Source organism: Furipterus horrens, unplaced genomic scaffold (genome assembly GCF_987537825.1).
Source record: "Furipterus horrens unplaced genomic scaffold, mFurHor1.1.pri manual_scaffold_4, whole genome shotgun sequence".
Classification (NCBI taxonomy): domain Eukaryota; kingdom Metazoa; phylum Chordata; class Mammalia; order Chiroptera; family Furipteridae; genus Furipterus; species Furipterus horrens.
Window position 1 is genome coordinate 66,070,544 of NW_028327174.1, and position 23,626 is coordinate 66,094,169.

The following is a 23,626-nucleotide window of genomic DNA, read 5'->3' on the forward strand; positions in this document are numbered from 1 at the left end:
ATAGTCCCATTTTCAGCTGAGGAAATGAGGCACAGGGAAGTTAAATAACATGACCATGGTTACTTAGATAGTATGTGTTAGAACTGGTGTTCTAACCTGGGAAATCAGATCTAAAGCTTGTGCTCGTAACTTTTTATTTTTATTTTTATTTAAAATTAGTTAACTAAGGTACACATGCACATACGTATGATATTCTAAGATGACAAATAATAAAGTTAATGTCCATACTCGGGTTACCTAAATTATGTTTGGAAGACGCAGCAGATCTTGAGTTACTATGTGTGCCTATAGAATTTGCGGCTAGATCTGACATGAGGAAAAAACTGATAGGTTAACTTTTAGGTCATATCCAAAAAAGTCTTGGGAGCAGGGCAGAGTTCTAACCAAATCCAGCCTTGTTTGGAGGGATCTGCTAGGAACTAATAAGGTGATATTGAGACCACATTATTTTTATTTGCCTGCTTTTGAAACATTGTTGGAATCATCTTTTTGCTTCTTCTGCATTTGTCTTATTGCTGATAAGTTGTTATATTCTAGTTAATATATTCTCTCAGAGATGTGATCAAGTACTGAACTGAAAGGTAATGACAGTTGTAACTGGTGATAAAACTGGAAAACATGACTTTCAATTGCATGTCAGAGTGTAATTGTAATAATCTTTATTTAGTGACAATGTTAGTCCATGGAAAAGCCAAAGGAAATATGTTTTCCTACATGAAATATTCTAAGTATGATCAGAATAGAGAAAAATGCTATAAACAGTTTGATAATTATAGGTTCTATATTGACTAGATTTAGAAATTAGTATACAGAAAAGACTTCTCAGAAGACAATAAGATTGGAAACATTTCCTATTTGTCCTCATTATGAGAGAGACAGATAACTCAAAGTAAATATGGTAAGCAATACTCATTTTAATAGCTTTCTTTTTGTTTTTGATAGTTCCTTGTTAGTTTTATTTTTAAAAGAGGCTATGAGAGATAGTATGTAGACCTCTTATTTCTTCCTCCAAAAATAATTTTTAAATCTGTTTAAAAGTTTTGAATTCTATCATTGTGTCCAACAGATTAGCCAGTTTCTTCTGACATTGAATTAGTTCATTTTATTTGGGAGTGAGAAGAGAACACAGTAATTCTCTTTAGCTACTAAAATACTACTTTGGGAGTTGGAGTCAGAAAGGAGAAATCAGGTATCAGCTCTTCCAGAAAGTGTTTAGTGGGAGAAGTAATGTCACTTGACTTTGGGAGCCAGTAGTAAAATGTTTTTACTTATCTCTTTATTTATAATTTAAGATCAAAGAATTTCTAACCAGTTGGTGGGGAGTGTTGCTCTTAAACAACTTGAATAGGAGAATTGCTTGAGTTATCAGTGTTTTAGGGAAGTTTTGATTTCCAACTCTTTGGAGACCCTTTGACAGTGTATCTCAGTGGAAAGGAACTGTACTTTCTAAATATCGCTTACCACCTTTCAACGATTTGATTCTTGTCATAACCTACTTTTTACATTTATTAATGAGATTAATTTAAAGATAAATTATGAGGTTGAGAGCAAGTGTCTGGAACCCAAAAGTTGTTGGTTTTAACACTATTTCTGCTGTAGAGCATTTTCTTTTCTACTGGGATAATAGGGCAAGTATAAGAACTTTTCTTTAATGCCAGGATTTGTGTAGCTCATTTCCAAGTTGTCTCCTTTGCTGGAAATGAATTATTAGTCTTTAGTTAACCATTCTTTTATTCAGCGAACGTTTCTAGATCAAATAGGGGACACCAAAATAAATACGTGCCACTCTCTATAGTAGATGATGATAGTGGCTACCACTTAGACTTTTACAGACAATGTGTTAGGTTGGCCAAAAAGTCTGTTTAGTTGTTTCCATAAAATAAAAGATACATTTTTCATTTCCACCAATGACTTCATTGATTTGGATATTTTGAGTATTTTGGCTCTCTTCCACATGGTATGTAACATTGTTCTTAATGTCTCTATTTGATCGCCATCATCTTCAGCTGGTCTACCCGACCATGGAGCATGGCCCAGTGAGAAATCTTCAGCAGGAAACTGTGAAAACTACTTTTGACTAATTTAATCAGTCACAGCACCTTCTCCATACACTGCACAAATCTTTTTTTGTGTTTCAGTTACATTTTTACCTTTCTTGAAATAATAAAGCACAATATGCCAAAAATATAGCTTATTTTCTTCCATAAAAATGTCTATACCAAAAAATCACTTATTTTGATATTTGTTTTTTATGTACCCTGATAGGTCAGCTGTCACAATACAATCTAACAAAATTGTTTCAAATGAAGTTAAAGAGAACTAAACGCTACTAGAGCCATCATATGGAAAAAAGCAAACGAAATTTTTTGCCAACCCAGTACATTCTTATTTAATCTGTCCATCTGTGAAATTGGTATTCTCATCCGCATTTTATAGATTAAGACACAACTCTAGAAATAAGTGACAACCCTTTGGTAATTTGCATGAATAGCCAGTTCTAGGTCTTATTATTTCCTGATTATATATTTTACCACCCTGGACTGCAGAGGTGGTACAGTATTTACTTTTATGTGTATAAGGAAAAACTAAGTTTGGTCCTCAAATTTAGACAGATGGCTTCTTTCTTTATTGATAATGAATTGACTGACTGCACTTGGTTAAGAAAAGTCTCTAAAGATGGCATTAGGTTATTTGGCTTCATCTTAAAATAAAGGATTGCTTTTATGTCATTTAAACATAGATATTATCAAGGGAAATACTATGTAAAACACATGATTGTCTAACAACTAAGCTGTACTCCTGAAACTAATAAAAAATAAAACTGAGAGGGAAAAAAATGCCTCCAATTTTTTCAAAAAATGAGTCAATTTACATACTTTTTAAGATAATCTTGTGTCAGGCATTTCCAAGGTCAACTTGGATACAAATTTTATACTAGATCAATGTAAACTAAGTTTTCTTAATTCCATTGGTTGACGGTGTGTTATATTTTATCCCGGTAGAACTAAAGCAATCTTTAAAGCAATCTTTAAAGATAATCTGTTATGTACTTTAATGTTTTAGAGGTCGGCCTGATAGTATTTAGTTCCCTAGTCCACATTTTTTGTATATTTGATATAGATATTTTCCTTGCAGCCACTTTTACTTTTTTAATCTAAATCTCCATAAACAATATGTATAATCCACTCTAAAACCAATCTCTTCATTTGGGGTGATGGTGGAAGAGAATTCTATTTCCTGAGAAAGGACCTCATCCCTTGCCCCAATCTAAAATGAGTTTGAAAGAAGGCCTTAACTAGACACTGGATCTTGGACTAGCATGCCAGAAGGAAGAAGAAAATGTTGAAGGCTTTTGCATCCTGCCTTGGTTGAGTGCCCAGTGTAGTGTTAATGGATTTTCCCAGTTGTTGATCAGCGTTTGAATGAAGAAATTGTCCTATACTGTTTTCAGCCCTTTTATTTTGATTTTATGTGTATTATATTTGAAAGGTAACTCTAAAATGTCTGTAATATCAAACCACCATTATGAAGTTGGGGGAAGAGAGAAATACTTACATTATTAGTAAATTTTATTAACATAGAATTTTCTATCTTTTTGTATGTTAATTAAGAAGAGCAAATATAAAATACTTGATACTTTTAAAGTTCTGTCCATATGTAATTCTTCAAAAACCTTGTATATGTAACAATACACTTTAGAATTAACCCTGGCTGGTTTGGCTCAGTGGATTGAGCGTCGGCCTGCGAGCTAATTGTCGCTGGTTCGATCTTCCAGTCAGGGCACATCAGAGAAGGAAAATTCTGACTCCAAAAAACCTCCGCTGCCTTGCGGCATACCTCTTCAGGGGAAAGGCTAAGGGAGTAAACCCCGACAGAAAATCCGGAGCCGGAGTCCCTAAGGCGGTTTGACGTTGTAGTCAATACCGGCAACTCCTGCGGCGCACCTGAAGCCAAGCTGTATTGACTCCGTCTTTCCCTTGGACCCTTCAGCTGCGAAGAGAGGGGGGGTCTGCTGCATGGGCAACAGCAGACCCTCCATATCACCCTGCCCAGGCTCTGTAGCTTCAGCTCCACTGGAGAGGACACTCCAGCGTCATCGCAAGATGTCGATTCAACACGGGAGGAGACAGATACCGTGTCACTCCCGAGTCGGACTGCACAACCATTCTCGGCGGTGCAGATAGACTCTTAAGAAGCTACACCATCATCTCTCGAGACGGACGGCTGCCGACGACGACGACGACACTTTAGAATTGAAAGGAGGTACATTTAGTCCAGAAGTAAAAAAAACTGGTTTCCCAGAGTCCAAATCTCCATACCTCAAATAGGTTTTCTTGATTTTCACAATATTCAAAATTTCTAGAATCGCATGACTTACAAGCATTCATACTATTTGGCCACAGTCTGCACCACTTTGCTGCTTCAGACATTTACATGCCTACCTGGGTGATACAAGGCTCTCTCTTTAATATTTCCCTCACCCTTTATTCCCTCATTTTATAGACAAGGTATCTGGAAATTGAGAATAAAGTGATTTATCTCAAATAATATAACTTTCAAAATAGATCCAAGATAATGTTGCTTTCTACAGCTTGTCATCTCTTAGAAAGTAATACTAGGTAGTATATAATCAAGTCCTAAAGTATTTGCAGCCTGTCAGAAAATGGAATGCTCACTGAGCTTAGATTGTGTAAGAATACTTCAAAGATGGTTACTTCACCCCCTCCTCCAAAGGACTGCATCCTGAGTATTTGCTATTCAGGAAAATTCTACCCCGATCTATGTGTTGTTCTTGCTACACAGTAGGGAATATCCTCCTGTATAGAGCTGGCAAAGGAAATCACTAAGTAGCATTTTGTACTGAATAACCTTACAACACGTTTAGATTCCTCCAGAAGTCAGAAATCTCATTTATTGCTCCTATTATTAGAGGAAGCAGAGGCATTGAAGCAATGAGCCCTGCAGTGGATCCTAGACAATCTCCACGATTCTCCCAAATTCAGATTTAACTTCAGCCAAGTTAATTGTTGCCTTGTCGCTCCACCAAAGATGTTGATTTAAAAATACCAGAACAAAGCCTAGTGGTAGAGCCTTTTGTTGAGAACAGGATTTAATATCAATCCATTGAAAAATTCTTTGGCCCTAAGCTGTATATTACTTTCATCTTAACAGAAGTTCTCTCTTACCACCCTGTATAAAACAGTCCAATAATATTCCCACACTGTCTCCCTTACCTTGCTTTATTTTTTTCTTATAGTGCTTAATATCACGTCTAACATTTTATATTCATTTTATTTGCTTCCTCTTGATTTACAATTTTCAGGACAGGGTCTTTTGTTCACTGCTTTATTCCCATTGCCTAGAACAGTGTCTAACATGTAGTAGGTATTCATTATATAATACATTGATGTTGAATATTAAATGCTGAATTATAGTAATTTTGATGTTATCATTTCTTAGGATTTATTTTTTAATCCTCAGGTTCTAGTACAATTCTTAGAGTAAGTCCTCAGTAAATGTCAGTGCCAAATAATAGCCAAGAGTTTTATAAAATACATTAATTTATCGTTTTGTTAACTTTTTTTTTTTTTTTTTCATTTTCCCAGTGATTTTTAGAATTACTCTTATAGTTCATAGTTAGGAGCAGTAATATCTGAAGTTGGGTTTGTCTTGGGCCTTATTAATGAAAAATATATAAATACTGAATAGTGAATAATTGAATTAGGTATTTGTTTTCTGATTATGTACTTTTATATAGTGAATACATTTAGACTAAAAACTGTATTTTTATTTTCTTTGACTCATAAGTCTCCATAATTTTCTGCTCAGAATTATTATTGTTTTGTGTGTTTTGTGAAAATGCCAGTTAATAATTTCTGATTGATGACATACTATCTTAGACAAGTTTATTGAACTTAATGTAGAACACAGTTGCATCTGCTTTCCTCAACTTCCATTTCAAGCAATTATGAAGCACCTACTGAAGTCTGACATGGGAAGGAGCCTAAGGAAGTTTTGTTTTCTCATCTTTCCATGTCTTTGCTACGATTTTCTCTGAAACTGGAACTAAACAACTTAAATTGATAAATAAACCAATGCAAGCAAAGTAAATGGAGAAAGTTGTAGAAGGCAATAATAAAACAGCCTTTTAAATTAGTGAATAGGGTACCCAAGAATTTTGCAAGAAATATAGCAAACTGTAAGAACTACCATTCTGCTACACTGTATTGATCAGTAACACTCAGACCATTGCTGCTATTCTTTTAAAAGCTATCTTCTATTGATTGTTAGTATGTGCAGGGCACCAGGACTCTTAAGGAAAATAACTACATATTACTGCTTAATTTATTGAGCACATTCTGTATACAAGGCACTGTTTCAGATTCTGTGAGGATATAGCAAAGAATAAACAGACAAAAAAAAAAAAGTTTTTGTGGCATTTACATTCCTTTGTGTTCACCTCACAGTCTTGTGTAGGTGTTACTGTCTCCATTTTTCCTGTAAGAAAAGTGAAGTTCCGAAAGTTTCCATGACTCACTTGAGGTTATACAAAACCAAAATTTGAAACTGTGATACTATGAACCACTATGCTATGCTGTCAAAATTGTCTCTCTTTGGAGATCTGTGAAAGAGAACAATAATTCTTAATGTCTGAAACGTCATTATCACAGATCCCCTTGAAATTCTGATATAAGTCTTTTCATCTTGAAATTGTGCATGAAATTTTAGGAATTCACAGATTACCAAATTCTCATCGATGGCCTTCAAGTTAACACAAGTACAGGAAGGTTCTGCCCAGGGCTCACAAATACACGTTGCCACTGCTTTCTTCCCTGTTCACCCAGTAACTAGCCAGTGACAGACATTACTTACTGATCAGCATTGTCTTTTCTGCTAAAACTGGAAGCAACAACACAATCCTCCTAAAAAGAACTAATGGTCATTGCCAGCATTGTCATTCACAGCAGCAATTTTTTTTTATCTCAGTCTTAGACTCTGTACACAATTTTTCAAAGCTAGTTTAGTAGAAAGCACAGATTTGAAAAATAAATATTAGTTTAAATTCTGGCTATCGTGCTGTTTTGTTGGGGTGTTTGTTTTTGTTTGTTTGTTTTTAGGGAAAAAATACTCTCTGCTTTGGTATTTATCAGGATTTAAATTATAATATTATGGTTGCTGGGTCCGTATAGGAAATATTGGTAAAAAAATTAATGAAAGATAATGACTATGCTTAGTTGTATTTCCTTTTTATCAGTACTCCTTGGTAAAAAACTTATTGGTAAGTTAGATGTGTTTTGTCACTATGTTTAAAGATTTGAAAGTTTATTGCTGACTTCTATCATATTTCTCTACTTCAAATTTTGAATTATTTTCAATTTCCTATGACCATAGGGCTCTGTGGTAAAAATTCTTCTTGGTTGAGTTACTAAAATGAAAACAAATTCCAAGTATTATATATAATATCTACAAGCTGGAAACTATCCAGATGTCCACCAGCTGGTGAACAGGTAAAGAAAATGTCTTTTATAACCATGCAAAGGATATATTTTTTTATCAATAATAAAAAATAGGAGGAACAACCTACTTATAAAGCAATAATATGAGTGAACATGATTCATTCCAGCAACAAGTCATATTTGTAGATAAATGAAGCAACTGGGAAAAAGAGTCCCAACCATTTCATTAAGAAATGAAGTTCCCATAAATTTTATAATCAATATTTTCTCGTGATAATTTTTATGTTGATTCAGTCACTTGTGTTGCTGTTTTGTTTTGGCATTTTAGTAACTTTATACAGTTGTACAGTCAGCACTACAACCAGTTTTAGAATCTCCATTGCCCAAAAATATTCCCATGTGACTATGCAGTCAGCTCACCCCCATCCCCAGTGAAGAAAGTTCAGAAAATTATTGGGTGCTCATGTTTCCCTTGGCACAACATTGTAGGACAGATATGGGATCTTTCTACTTCTGTTTCTTAGTAAGTATGAGACATTGGTTCTTCCTATGGCTCTACGTGTAGTATGTACAGGTATCCTATTCTGTAAGCTTAAATTTGTTAGAATATAAAGACCTTTTGGTTAAGTTTTTCTTTTTAACTTGTTTACTTTGTGAGTTTCTGGAAATGATTAGCCACTGTGTATTTTCTAACTTGCCAGTTTTTCATTTTAAGTTTTCTAATCCAGTCAGAAAAAAGGAACATGTCTCCCTTTAGTAACTAAGTTGGAATTTTGCAACAGATTTGTCAGTCTTCCTGACATTTAGGAAAATCCTTAAACATTACTTCAACTAAATTCTAGGCCAGTGTTTAAATTCGGTTTTTATAGTTCTGCCTTCTACTTTAACAATTAAAGAAGTTATTTATTGTTTAGTATAACTTCTTGTACTGAGAAACCCTCCAGAAAGGTGGTTCATTTCAAAGGTAAAGGGAAGGAGGAAAAGGAATAGAAGGGTTTTGTGGATATTATAGAGTGATTCAAGGAGGATAAGGTTTCCAAGGGTTTGAGCAAGGGAGAAAAGGGAGGTTATTTTTGTTGTATCTTAAAGCCCCAGAGTACCAATTAAAGAAGTTGATTATTGAATGTTATTTTGTCTCATAATCTTTTTCTGTAATTACAGTTCCTCTTAAGGTATTAATTTTGACATTTCAAAAGTTGACCATAATCCAGATGTTAAATCACAATTGTCAGTCACAATTTTTGTCGATTACCAATTTAAATTTAAGAATCAAGATTATATTGGAAATTTATAAAAGATACAAATTCTTCCTAGAAAAGGTTTTGGCTTTGACAAATAAGAAAGAGATCACTAGAGTCAAGAAAAACAGTATTGTGGTAATTACCTGGAAGAGGCATGTTGGTAACTTTCTAGGTTATAAAAGTGTTTTAACTCTTAATGAGGGCTGTGTTTTTGGTTGCAGGGATATTAGTCAAAACTAATTTAATTGTAATGCCTAAGACCTACTTGTTTCACTGGATGTAAATTATTCCTAAATAAAAGTGAATTAAGAGTGCTTTAAAAATTGTTTTAAATAAGTGTGTGTTTCCAGATTCTCAGGTTCCCTAACCAAGGAGAGGTTGGGAAGGAGCCACATAATTAACACAGTTATTTACCTTATACTTATGCTGCCATGAAGGTTTTGTAAATGACCCAAGGTGAAGTTTGACCAGTCAGTTTGAATTGGACTGGGACTTATCAGGCCTGTCCTTCCCTCCATTCCAAATGGAGCACTCTATTCATTGAATGAAACTAGACAGTCCAGGACAAAACAAAACAAAACAAAACACATGAAGACAAAACTTTACACAGACAGATGAAGAAAAAGCAAAGCAAGTAGCTGAAGAACTAAATTAATGGCAAACAATACCACCTCCATGCCAAAACCAAAAGGCCTTATTGCCTTATACAGAGATTTATTGTGTTGCCAAAAAGTCCTTAGTTATTTCCGTGAACTAAAAGACAACTTTTTTTTTACCATTAACTTTATTGATTTGAATATTTTTAGTATGTCTGCTATCTCCTGTGTGGCATAACATAGATTGTTCTCAATTAATGTCCCGATTTGATCGCTTTCAACTACCCAGTCATTGATGATCATCCAGCAAGAAATTTCCAGCACCAAAAGTTTGCAAACCACTTTTCACATGTTCCTTCAGTCACAGCACCTTCTCCATACACTGCACAGATCTTTTTTTTGTTTCATTGTGTTTTTACCCTTCTTGAAATAATAAAGCACGATACACCGAAAATATTGCATATCTTCCATATTAAGTATTAAAATGATTGCACAAAAATTAACCAGTTTTGATAAGTTTTTTTTGTTAATGCATGCTAATATGACAACTGTCACAATAAAGTCCTAACAGAATTGTTTCAAATGAAGTTAAAGACAACTAAGCACTTACTAGAGCAGTCATCATATGGAAAAAAACCAAACAAACTTTTTGGCCAAGCCAATATTTGGAGCACGTCCTAGAATACCAAAATAAATTCAGCAATGAAAGCTCAAGGAACCAATTGGAACTTAACATCATTGTTGAGACTGACTCATCTGATAGCAAGTTCAAAAAACAAACAAGAGTGGGTCACAAGCAGCCCATTCAGTACACTTGTTTGTCTAAGGGCATCATTTGGAATGATGCCCATGAAGGTCTTAAGTCAACTGTCAAAGAATAAGAGAGACCATTCATATCTGAAACAAAAAACAAAGCTTAAGTTATTGATTACTTAAGGAACAGCTATCCTAGTCAGACACTGCCTCCCCTGAGCAGAGCAGACCGCTCGTCTTGCATGGTTTTAGGGAATTAGAGTTCAAAGATCGACAGACTTTCAAAGGCAGAAGTGAAATAATTTCAACTGTAAAACCACCATCACTCAGGCGAGACAGTTGTTGATTGGTTGGCCTTTTGATGTGTGTTCATTTAAGTGAAGTTTTTCTTTTTAAGTTGTAGATAAATAAAAATAGCAAAGAAGTCATTAAAAAATTAAAAAGTGACATAGCCTGGGTATATAATGGGTAAAAGAAAGCAGGAGGTAAGTCTTTGTGTTAAAGTAGTTGGTTTGCACTTTGGGATGTTTCGGAAATTCTTGTCCCCAAAGTTACCACACTCCTTTCTAGTTGGGTTCAGAAACACAATTTGGAGGCATCTTTCTTTTCTTTTCTATTTTTAAATTTATTTTTATTGTTTTTCTATTGCAGTTGTCCCACTTTTTTCTCCCATTACTCCTCCCTCTGCCCCCGCCAGAGGCATCTTTCATTAGACCCCTAAGTTTTTTTAAAAAATATTTCTCAAATACATAATTACAGATCTATGTGATTCGGTAATGTCTGCATGGTACTGATAATAGAAATATCACCTAAGTAATTCTATTTTTAAATGATTTTTTACATTAAAAGAAATAAGCCTGGCTTTAGTTAAACTTTTACAAGGAGTAATTTATTTGTCCCAAATTTATATATCTGCTTTCTTAAAGCTGAAAAATTGTTTCCACTTTTATTTCATATCTTCATTCCTAAAATTATAATCTGGTGAGAATCATGCAGCTCATAAAAGTTAAGGACACTGTTCTAGAACTGGAAAAAAGTCTATGGGAATGATGGGTTTGGTTTGAGTTTAGAAATAAATTGTAGGAACTAGTAAATGGAAAAGTTAGCAGCTAACTTTTTATGGGTTTGGGGGGTCCTTGTTCAGGATTAGAAAAAGAAATGTAGTAGATAGTCCTCCATGTACTTAAAGGCAAAAGTGAAGGAGAAAGTTTTGAAAGGAAGTCCATGACAATAGACTTGGCATCCTAAGGAGAAATAAAGGAATGTCATAGAGAGATAGGTAAAACAAAGGATTTTTTTTTTTTAAGAGTATGGACTGGAAGGGAAAGAACATATAAAGAGATTTAACACAAAGTAATATACCAAAGTGAGGCCCTTGGTGATTGACTTTCAGAAGTCTGAGGTTATCGATGATTGCAGAAGCATATTCAATGAAGCAAATGAGTGTTGGTTGATTAAATGTGTTTAAACCTGTTCTGATAGTGTTACTTGTTACTATGACTAAAGAAATGTCATTTCTTGATTAAGAATATATAAAACCTATTCTGGTGGCTACTTTTGTATCGTGGTCATTGACCAATAATTTTTTTTTCCTAGGCATGTGGGAGCTTTGTGTTCTCATGTTATATCCCCCATTCTGGAAACTTTTAGGATCTTCTTTTTCTATCCCTAGTACACTGATATTTTATAATGATAAGCCCTGGCATGATTGGCTTCTTTTTGGTTTTATTGTTACTGATTTCCAGTATTTCATCATATTGAACACTAAACACTCAGTAGACTTTTTGAGTCTGGACATTTATATTCTTCAGTTCTGCCACTGATTCTTGACCATTTTCAGACTCTTTGTACCTCTTCCACTTTTGTAATGGATATTTAGTCTGCTTTCTCTGCTGTATCATTCATGTGTCTCAAGGGTTGGCAGATATTTTTCTGTAAATGCCAGGGTAAATATTTTAGTCTTTGCAGACCAGATGGTCTCTGCTGTAACTTCTTAACTGCCATTACAGCCGGATTAGCAAACACAGAAAATACCAAATGAATGGACTGTATTTCAATAAAACTTTATTTGCAAAAACAGGTGATATGTTAAATTTGTTTACATACTTCTGCCCTATCCTCTTCATCTTTCTAGAATATTAGCTCAATCAAGGCAGGACCCCCCACCCCCACCCCCATTGGGTATATTCCTATACTTAGTAGGCATTTAATTACTTGTGACTGAAGGTTACAGATGATTCAGGAAAGAAGGGTAAGCATGTCTGTTGCTGCCATCTTGTAGACAATAGAATACCCCCTCATGCTTCACCCCCACTTTCTATTGATTAAATTTAGGAAGCACTGAAAGTCATGTCTGTAATTCTGCAGTTTGTTTCTACATCTTTTTTTTTTTTTTTTAAGATTTTATTTATATTTAGAGAGAAGGGAAGGAAGAGGGAGAGAAACATTGATGTGCAAGCGATATATCAATTAGTTGCCTCTCGCACACCCTCAACTGGGGACCTGGCCCACAACCCAGGCATGTGCCCTGACTGGGAATTGAACCGGCAGCCTTTGGGTTCACAGGCCAGCACTCAATACACTGAGCCAGACTAGCCAGGACTCTTTCTGCATCTTATGTGTTACCAAAGAGCCCTACCAATAGCATTGCTTAGTAAGTTTGTTTATGGAATGCTCCATATTATTGGGTTGGCCAAAAAGTTAGTTTACTTTATTTCTGTAAAATAAATGGCATTTTTTCATTTTCATCAATAGCTTTATTGATTTAGATATTTTGAGTATGTCGTCTATCTCCTGCTATTGACTGCTAGTCAGGATAGGCCAGGTGTGGTGCTAAACATCTTTCAATGCATAAGACAGCCCCACAGCAAAGAATTATTTGGCCAAAATGTCCATATTACCAAGAAACTTCACACGTTAAATCAGTCACAGCACCTTCTCCATACACTGCACAAATCTTTTTTGTGTTTCAGTTGTATTTTTACCTTTCTTGAAATAATAAAGCATAATACAGTAATCCCTCTCTATATCACGGTTCACTTATCGCTGCCTCACTGTATCGCGTGATTTTTAAAAGTATTATATTTAATTATTTATCACGGATTTTTCGCTATATCGCGGGATTTTGCGGTACTGTATACGTACGTTGTTAAAGTTACGTAGGTTTAAGAGTGTAGAATATATTTAAAAACATAAGTAGTGTTTATAAAAGTGTGGGAAAGGTTAATAAGGGACTGGGAACAGTTTATAAGTGTGTGGGAAGGGTTTATAAAAGCCTTAAAATATATATAAATACTAAAATAAGTGTAAGGTTCCTACTTTGCAGATTTTGACCTATCACGGGGGGGTGTGGGGGGCTCTACTAGACCTAATACCCGCGATAAGTGAAGGAATACTGTACGCCAAAAATGTTGCATATCTTCTTCCTTCTATCTTCAGTATTAAAATGGCTGCACAAAAATCACCACTTTTGAAAAGTTTTTTTTTTTTTTAATGCATGCTGATATGACACAATACAATCTAACAAAATTATTTTAAATGAAGTTAAAGACAACTAAGCACTACTAGAGCCATCATGGGGGAGGGGGACATTTTGGCCAACCAGTAGTATGGTATAGTAATCATTTTTAAATAAATCTACTTCTTTAAATGTCTTATATAAGAACCACATGAACACAAAATATTCCTACGAATTTTTCTTTTCTTTAATAGGTACTAGCTTTTGACCAGTTTGCACCATGCGTGAATATAAGCTAGTCGTTCTCGGCTCAGGCGGTGTTGGAAAATCTGCACTGGTAAGTCATTCTCACTGCACATAAACTCTTCCATCCAAGACATGTTCTGTTGAGTTTCAGGTTTTGATTATTTGTTTTTATTTTCTTGTTTAGGTGAAATCTCATAGTGATTTTAGAAGAAATATAATATTTTTCTTGTAATTTTAGTCATCTTTTAGTTGTACCTAAGTAGATCATAATCTCTTTGGAACATTGGTTTCAGACCAATGTGAGATATGCCAGGATACAGTTTGAGTCAAGCACAGAGGGGGTGAGAGCATATAAAAACATGTGTTTGTCTGCATTTCAGAGCCAGATAGGATTTTGGTTTTTCTTGTTGAGAGTTGGCTTCTTTTTTTTTTTTTTTTTTTTTTTTTTTTATGTTAGGAAATATTAAATAAAGCTCATTTAAAAACCTCTTTCAAATAATACCTTGGACTATGCAGTTTTTACATCATTATGGCAGCCATGTTTTCTCTATCAAGGAATAGTATAGAAAGAAAAAAAGAGCTTGATGGTATCTGGGAAAGAGGAGAAACTTAGGGAAAATAACTTGATGAATAATTGAGAGTTTAGAAAAGCCCCACAATAAGATAGATTTACCATCTCACTCAGCTATTTAGAGTGACCACATAGCACAAATTTGATATGCTGGGATCAAACAAGAAGTGTGTTATGACACAGCATGAGCTGCTTTTTATTTGTAATTATATCCAAAGTAATGGGGAGGTATCGAGTGTGTACACAAAACCATTAGCCACTTTCTAGTTATAATTCAAAATTCAAAATTTAAGCCCTTAAGACTGAAACTGTAAACATTAAAATTTTAAAAATTATACAGGGTGGGGCAAAAGTAGATTTACAGTTGTGAGCATGTAAAACACAGTATATTGTTGTATTATTTATTATAATTATTGTATTATTTTCCATTGTAACAACTCTAAACCTGCTTTTGCCCCATCCTGAATGACCTAATAGAGAGCATAGTGATTGCTTTTTTAAAACAGGCTTTTTAAGCTAATCTCACCAAATGCATGCATTCAGGTGTAGTGGTGGTTTTTTATCAATGGCGTTGTAACTACCTATTTGAAACAAATAGTTTAAAAAATACAAATTTGGATTTGTTCTTTTCTTTAGAAGTATAATGGTGTGTTAATTTTTTTCAGACTGTACAGTTTGTTCAAGGAATTTTTGTTGAAAAGTATGATCCTACGATAGAAGATTCTTATAGAAAGGTATATGTTATTTTAAAAGACCTTTTGCTTTTGACTTTACCTTAAATATAAATTATGGTTTTTACATTTATAATTATTGAATGTTATTTACAAAGTAGGATAAAGAAGCAGAGTTAATTTATAAAATTAGTGGGAAAAGTTCACAGTTGATTATTTCTTGGCATTACATGTTTAACAGTTTATGAGAGTCTTAAACACTTGTCTCACTGTCCCTCTCTCTCATTCTGTTTCTCTCTGAGAATTTTAATTCATCCTGACCCCAATATTGTAATTTGGCAAGCAGACTTAAGAGCTAGGCCATCCATTTCAAGTGGTACCTCCATGTTCCACGTCACCCCCACCCCAAAGACTAAAAGGTACTCTAAGGCTCCCTTTTTAACCTAAAGATTTAAGTATGGAAGTTTCCCTAACTTTCCTTCTAATAACTCCTTGAGAAAGTGCCACTGCTCGTAATAGAAAGGTTTCTTCTGATGTTTGCTAACACAGTATATCACACTAAAGATAAATGTGCAAACATTTTTAATGTAGCAGGGAGAAAGTTATCTCTCACCTTATGTGCAGACATTGTGTTTCACATTCCTCTTTCCAGTCTACCAAAAAAAACCAAACCAAAACTGGAGAGCCCTTCCTGTACCCCAGCTATGAGGCAGTATAACGTTTTTTTAGTATAACTTCTTTCTTAGAAAATATTAGGTGAAAGGGGGTAATAGAGATCATTTATTTTATAGCTGTCCTCTACTTGCTTGCTACCAGAAATTTTGTTCTAATACAGTGAAGGAGATGTGGTTATCTAGAGAAATGAAGATCCTTCTAAGGTATGACAGAATTGAGGTAGACAGAATCATTTCTGATATTATTGGAACTATTACTGGTTTTCATTTTTTGAGCTATTTTGAAATAATTTCCTTTCCAGAATTCAGTCCTGAGTGATTCATATTGAGTTTGGATCTTGTAGATATCTGTATATTGGGTCAGAATGCATAGTTTTTTGCCCCTAATACAATTTGGAGTTCATGGGCCTTGATTATGTAGCTATTTTCTTCTCTTAAAGTGTTGCTTGAGATTAGAATTGTTAAAATCTATGTCTCTGTTTTAAATATTAAACTAGCTTTTATATAAAGATAGTATTTATATTTTTAAAAATGGTGTATTTCGATTTTTCCCCCAGCAAGTTGAAGTAGATGCACAACAGTGTATGCTTGAAATCTTGGATACTGCAGGAACGGTATGTAAGACGTACCAAAGTGTATATGCACAACCTGTTCAATGTTGACCTTGTAAATGCAAGTACTCTGTAGACAAATATTAGTTAAGCTTAGTTAAAAGTACTACTTGGATTAAATCTTTAGGCTATTTTTCTTCTCGGATTCTACTTTTTTGTGTATGCTTTGTAATTACAGGGGGTCAGTTACTTAAAAAATAAGAAAATTGTTGGGATAAAAATTTTCAGTCTCACTAGTGCTTCTAAAACAAGTTAAAATTTATTGCCTTATTTTAAATAATGTGAAAAATACTTCAGTATACTTATTTACTTACATAATACATATTTATTCCTCAGTGACTGTTAAGTATTTTGAATGATACCTTTCCTCCTTCAAAGTAATTTTGGACCAGCAAGATTTATTGGTATCTGAAAGTGAAGGGAAGACTTATTCTGAATATATGACATTCATTTAACTAATATTTGAGTACCTGGTATATGCCATGGACTGTGTTCTTATGCTCAAAGACTCACAGGCCAACTAAGGAGAAAGAGTGTGGGAAAATGGCAAGATAGAGATCTGCATGCTCGTGGGCCCCACAGAACTAGAGCATTGTGAGCTAGCTGTGATTATCTTGGGGGTTTAATTTGGGTGCCCTATACATTATGAAATATTAAAAAACTACCTTTAAGTAGCTTTTAGAGACAGGATATTTCTGTTCCACTTGAGTATATTTATTGCACATAAATTGCTTTGGGATATAATTTTCAAATTAAAAACTTATTTTTTGAAATGCCAACTTTTCAAATAGCATCTTGCCGTTAACTAATTTTTAGATATATTACATAATTCCATAATATTCTTCACTGAGCTCTAATTAAAGATTTTGAAAATTGTCATACTAACTGTCACATTATTGTTCTTTAATGATTCTTTCTGTTGTAGGAACAATTTACAGCAATGAGGGATTTGTACATGAAAAATGGACAAGGCTTTGCATTAGTTTATTCCATCACAGCACAGTCCACATTCAATGATTTACAAGATCTGAGAGAACAGATTCTTCGAGTTAAAGACACTGATGATGTAAGCTGACTTCCTAATAAATGAATGTATTTTATTTTAAACCCTTATTGTAGTGATAGCCAATTTAAAAATTAGAATTTAAACCTAATTTAAAGTTGTTGTGTTTTGGGGCTTGTTTTTCAAAAGCTTTTTCTTTGAAAGGCTGAAATATATCTTTAATCCTCATGTATATTTCAAGTATATATAGTGTGGAAAGTAAGAAACTCTCTTCTCTCCCCTTAATCTGTGTATTACCCTTTCCCATTTTTAAATCATGCTCTTGATGAGAGGGAGGAGTGATGTGGGTGACAGATGCTAACCAGTAAAACAAATGATGTTATGGTCACATTACTGGTGGATTTATAAGCCTTTTTAACAAGAATCAGTACTATATATGAACACATGGGAAGCAACTATGACAGAAAAGGAACATAATAATAGTTGTTAAAGGAAACCAACAAATATATTAGACTAATGTTAATTTACTTGCCCCTTCAAAGTACATCATAATGGAGTTTAATCCCAATAGGAAACTTCAGAAGGACTACTTTAATTCCTCATCTTACTATATATAGCAGTGGTTCTCAAAATTGATCTTGCATCAGAATCACCAGTTAAAACTGGTTAAAACAGATTGCCAGGCCCCACTGCCAGAGTTTCTGATTCAGTAGGTCTGGGATTGAGCTCAAGAATTTGCATTTCTCGCAAGTTTCCAGATGGTGTTGATGCTGTTGGTCTGGCCCCACACTTTAAGAACCACTGTACTATCTATAGTTTAATTATAGGAAATATTGTGAGACTTTTAGGAAATGCTGTTGTTTCCTGGACTTCTGAAACAAGAACTTGGGGCACCGTACCTATTTACAGCAACCTCAATGAGCATTTTGCAGTTAGTAAATCTGTTTTGTACTGTCTCTAGTAACTACTCTAGTTTCCTTCTGTCCGTTGCATTAAACAACTAGTTATTAATATAATACTCTGTATCTGTTACTAAAAAGCCAAAATTCTGTGTTTTGAATTTTTTCTAAAAATTTTTTTAGAAAATCAATCTCTAAATGATTAATGGGAGTTTTGCAGAATAAGTATTATTTTTCCTTAGTGTCCTTTTAAAATTACATCACATGTATCTAAACACATGATTAATATGCTCTGAATTTTTAGTAAATTAAGATGATTTTACTTTCTGGCATTTTAGTATGGACTACATGAGAAACTAAAAATTCTACTTTAGAGACTTTCCAGATTTCTCCTTTTTGAGTTGTGAAATTGAGGACAATTATTTGAATAAATGCGTGTCAGAAAATCAGAAAACTTGAAGTTGATTCACATTTCTAAGAAAAACATTTTAAATATTTTTTATATATTGGCTTTTTACAGCAACACCCTTCTGTACTTTTTGAATAGGCTTTGTGTTTTTTTTTAATATAATCAGTTATAAGTCCATTGTGATAAATTTTAAGGGTTATTTCCCCTTTTATAAATAGATCATAGCTTGTATTCTAAAAATTTCACATGAAAGGTTTTTAAATTAACATTGTTAAGATTTTCATATTTAACTGTAAATTTTATTACACTTTAATAATATAGTATTTTTCTCTGACATAATATGAAAAATAATCTTTAGAGTTGATTCTTAGAATTCTTTCAGTTTGAAGTTATATTGTGTATTAATTATTTACTTGTTTGTTTTTGCCCTCACAAACATATTTTTAGGTTCCAATGATTCTGGTTGGTAATAAATGTGACTTGGAAGATGAAAGAGTTGTAGGAAAGGAACAAGGTCAGAATCTAGCAAGACAGTGGAACAACTGTGCATTCTTAGAATCCTCTGCAAAATCAAAAATAAATGTTAATGAGGTATGGTGAAATATATTTTATAAACTGTATTAGGAATTCAACATTCAGAAATAATGAAAAATAATGTGTGTCTCTTAACCCAACTTCAAGTTAATGTGTACTCGGGGTGCTTTTTTGATCCTTATAGACTTAACTCTTACATTAAATATATACATGTTAATAAGCAACAATGATATTTTAGCTTCTTTATTAAAGTAGAATTAACCGTGAAAAGAAGGCAGGCTGGGCCTAAAATGGTAGGCATGAGGAAGACAAAATAAGTCTTCAGGTATATGAAGGATGTTATGTAAAAGAGCAAATTCAAAAAGGCCTGCATGGTTCTTGCCTTGAAGGAGCTTAAAGTCATGTAAAGATAAATAGAAAGATTTCAAGAGAGCAAGGATTGTTTTCTTTGTATAATGGTAAAAGTTCTAACTGAAAAAGATTAAGATTTCTGCAGCTCTTTCAACTCGGTACTCATTTTAAAGAGAACAATTTTAGCCCTCCCCAAAAATAAACAAAATAAGTTGGCAGTTACAAGAATACCTGGTTTTACTCTCATTTCTTAGCTGAAAATATTTGCTTTCTGGGATTCATTTATATCCATGAAAAGTTCTTTTCTGTTTGTTTTTTGAGGTTTTTTCCCTTCTGTAAATTAAAAAAATAATATATTTGCAGATCTTTTATGACCTAGTGCGGCAAATTAACAGAAAAACTCCAGTGCCTGGGAAGGCCCGCAAAAAGTCGTCATGTCAGCTGCTTTAATATACTAAATGCATTGTAGCTCTGAGCCAGGTATGTTCATTTTTTTAAAATCTTCTCCTTTTAACTTTAACCTCAGCTTGATTTGGGGCACTCTTGTTAAGAAAGCAAGTACAAAATTTTTTGTTCTAAGAAAGAAATGGTTATGTTCCCTTTTAGATATCCATGAATTAGTATAATATCTTAGTGATTAAAATAATTATTTCATTTATATATCATTATCAGAAGTAAAGTATTCTATGTAAGTGAATATTCTACTTTATTTAATATATACTTACGCCCCAGTGGGACACTGGTTTGTACTTACACTACAGTGATGAACAGAATTGACCTCTTTGCCTCTTCATCACCTAAATAAGATAAGTAAGGTCTAGTGCAAGAGTTAAACAAACAATTGCAAAATATGATGAATGCTATTATAGAATAAATCCAGCATAGTACTGATAATAAGAACTCCTGACACATTTATCATATGCCAAGCACTCTTAAGTACTGTCTATATATTGAATTCTCACAACAATCTTATGAGGCAGGAGCTATTATTATTATTCCCATTATACAAATGAGTGAGCTGACACACAAAAGCCCTGCAGTTAGTAAATATAAAGCCAGAATTTGAATCCAATGATCTTGAGTACATGGCTGATAATATGAGCCATGGACTGGCTCACAAGTCCACACTTAGATATGAATGCTATTAGGAGTGCATGTAACTGTGACACCAAACCAGGTATTTCACATTTGAACTGTGGATTCAGGGACAGACAGTTCAAGTGACATCTCAGCTGAAATATGAAGGTTAAGTAGAAGTTGTGTAGGGGATGAAGAGCTCCAGGCAGAGAGAACCACAGATACAACCCACAGAAAGCACAGCAAAGGAAAACTGAGCATAATACATTTTTATACAGTTTTTGAAAATAATCATGTTAAATGTGTTAATACTTACAAAGCAATTAGATCAGTGCCTGGTATATGATAAATCCTCAACCATTATTAGCTAGCTACTGCTGTTTGCCAAAAATAGTGGTTTCCTACTCAGTGTTCGTTAAACCATATTGCACTGTACTCTTACCCTGGGGCACTTTCGATGTTTGTGGTTCTGCTTCCTGTGTTAAATGGCCCTGTACTCCCATAGTGCTCTGATTCTGTATCTCTTTGGGGGTTTTGACCCAGCTTTTTGTTTAGATACGAGGGAGGACCCAAACAAAAACGGAATTTATTTATAAAAAATTGTGTATTTATTCTTACATGTTTACATAAACTTCAGGCACTTTCAAAGTACTCCCCATTTGATGCAATACACCTATCGAGACTTTCCACTGCTCAAGACAGTTTTTGAACTTACCGATTTTGATGCCTCTGAGGGCTTCTGCCATTTTTTTTTTGTTTGTTTGTTTGTTTGTTTTACCTCTTCCACATCAGCAAAACATTTCCCTTTGAGGACTTTTTTCATCTGGAGAAACAAAAGTGACTCAGGGCAAGATCAGGTGAACAAGGAGGGTGGAGCATGGGGGTCAAAAACTGCTGAACACTCAGTGCAGTGTGGGCAGATGCGCTCTACAATCACCCGTCATGAAATTGGCAAATGCATTCAAAGAGTCTTCAAAAAAAATTCACTAAAGCTGAGTGCAGCCTTTCACAACAATGCCAGCTGGTACCTTGATAAAGATGGGTTTCTAGAACACTCAGCAGGTTGGGGAAGCCTATATACTACACAGGCCCGGCCATCAAGAAGATAATTTCTATTTTTTAAGTGTCCCCCCTTGTATATCCTCTTATTTCTGATATCATCTCTTTCCTGACCACATACATGCCCATTTCTAACACATGTGTGCCTAACTACACATTCCCACCTGTCCTTTCCAATTTGCTACATTCCATCTGCTAGGAAAGCTTAGCAAACTCAGATTCTAAGTGAGGGCTTAAAGTTCAAGGCATGTGTGAAATCAGCAACTACATACATATTGACAGCGTTTTTGGAGCTTGAAACAACTCTGATCCCCAGAAAAGTAGAAAAAAGGAAACATTTTTTAGCCCAGGCTAGCCTGCATTCTAGTCATTTGTAACACTTGAACACTGTTATCTTAATGCATTTTTTTTCGCTCTTTGTGTGCTATTTTCAACCCATGTTTTCAATTTATTTTTTCCTTTTGACAGGTCTGAAGAACTGTTGCCCAATTCAACAGTGCCAGCATTCCAACTTTGTTAAACCTACCGACATCTGAAATGGACTTTCTGTGGTGGTACCTTTTAAGAGGCAGATGAAAGCTACTACATCAGTTTGCACATTCTAATCACTTTCCAGTATCACAAGAGAGATTTTTACTTATATAATAGTCCTAGAGTATGCAGCTGGTAAAACCAGAGGCTACAATCCAGTATTACTGCTAAGAGACATTTTCATCCACCAATGTTGTACATGTATGAAAATGGTGTACTGTATACTTTAACATGCCCCATACTTTGTATTGGAGAGTACAATAATGTAAATCCTAAAAGCACCACTATTTTAGCATAATAAAAAGAAAGTCCAAAGAGCTCCTATATAGACTACTCCAGATAACTTCGCTTCTTTGATACTTGTAGCTTATTGTTAATTTTTTTTAAGAAAATCAAGGTCATTACATTGTATTGTACAAATAAGCGCTTTGATTAACACAGCTATATAGTTTTTTTAATTTTTAAAAAACCTGTGGAGACAGTGATCTTGTCTTTAAAATACAATAGTCCTTTCAGTATAATGTCTTAGATTGAAGACATTGCCTTTAATATCTGTTGGGAAGGAAATGTCCAGATTTTTCAAATCTCTTATTATATGTTTCCTTTTTTGTTTACATAGGGAACAGTGTTTATAGTTGTATGTACAGTGGGGGTCTACAACAAGAAGTGTATATTTTCAAACAATTTTTTAATGATTTAACAATTTTTGTAAATCATTTTCAGGCTTCTGCAGCTGTAGATTCTCACTGTGAATCCCTTGCTTGCTCATGCATAAGTGTATTTGCAATACCAAATATACAGGTTTAGTATTTTTGCCTGTTAGTGATTGTTTCACATGTGTAACGTTTTGGTTGAGATGTTAAATGGTGGACGAGTACTGTGGATGTGAATGTGGGAAGTAATTTTAATCATGTGTAATTGGTCACAAGGCCTAAGTTGCAGTAACTATTGCTGTTTTATTTAACAATGCCTTGTTGCTTTGTATGCATTAACGTTTGGGTGTAAAGATTGTGTGTCTATCCAACATGGAGCCACAGTATTTAAATTGACCAACCTAATGTTACAACTACTTAGAGGTGGCCAAATGTAAACTAAAAGCCTTAATTAAAGTGGTGCAATTTTGTATAACTTAGCATCAGTAGTTCAATAAATTTGGATTGCCATGCAAGGGCTTGCATTATAATTACTTGTCACTTGAATGTGTTTTGTGTAATGTTTAACAGTGCTAGTAAATAAATACAGATTTAACTTCTTTTTAAATGTAATAGGTGCATTTTACGTAAGTGTGGTTTCATAATTTAACATTAGGGCAAGTCAGACTCATTAAGTTCAGAAATGAGTGAAAGATGTCAGGTTTTTTTTCCTAGTATTATTTGAATAGCCATATAACCACCTTTTCTTGGGAAAGAATTTTATAAATCAAGCAATATTAATTATGAATACATACCTTCTGCATAATGTTCAATAGCTCTGAAGCATAGGAGGA

At 34.1% G+C, this 23,626-nt stretch overlaps 1 protein-coding gene across 1 annotated transcript in view; it reads left to right on the forward strand.

The window, feature by feature from the left end:
- RAP1B (RAP1B, member of RAS oncogene family) overlaps nucleotides 1-23,400 on the forward strand; it is a 48,882-nt gene extending 25,482 nt beyond the window's left edge. The window contains exons 2-8 of the mRNA XM_090273579.1: nucleotides 13,759-13,841; nucleotides 14,987-15,055; nucleotides 16,224-16,280; nucleotides 17,203-17,343; nucleotides 19,036-19,179; nucleotides 19,837-19,953; nucleotides 22,078-23,400. Of these exons, the coding sequence (XP_090129705.1) occupies nucleotides 13,785-13,841; nucleotides 14,987-15,055; nucleotides 16,224-16,280; nucleotides 17,203-17,343; nucleotides 19,036-19,179; nucleotides 19,837-19,923 (555 nt within the window). The 5' untranslated portion in view covers nucleotides 13,759-13,784 and the 3' untranslated portion in view covers nucleotides 19,924-19,953; nucleotides 22,078-23,400. The remainder of the gene's footprint in view (nucleotides 1-13,758; nucleotides 13,842-14,986; nucleotides 15,056-16,223; nucleotides 16,281-17,202; nucleotides 17,344-19,035; nucleotides 19,180-19,836; nucleotides 19,954-22,077) is intronic.
- Nucleotides 23,401-23,626: the final 226 nt, after the last annotated feature.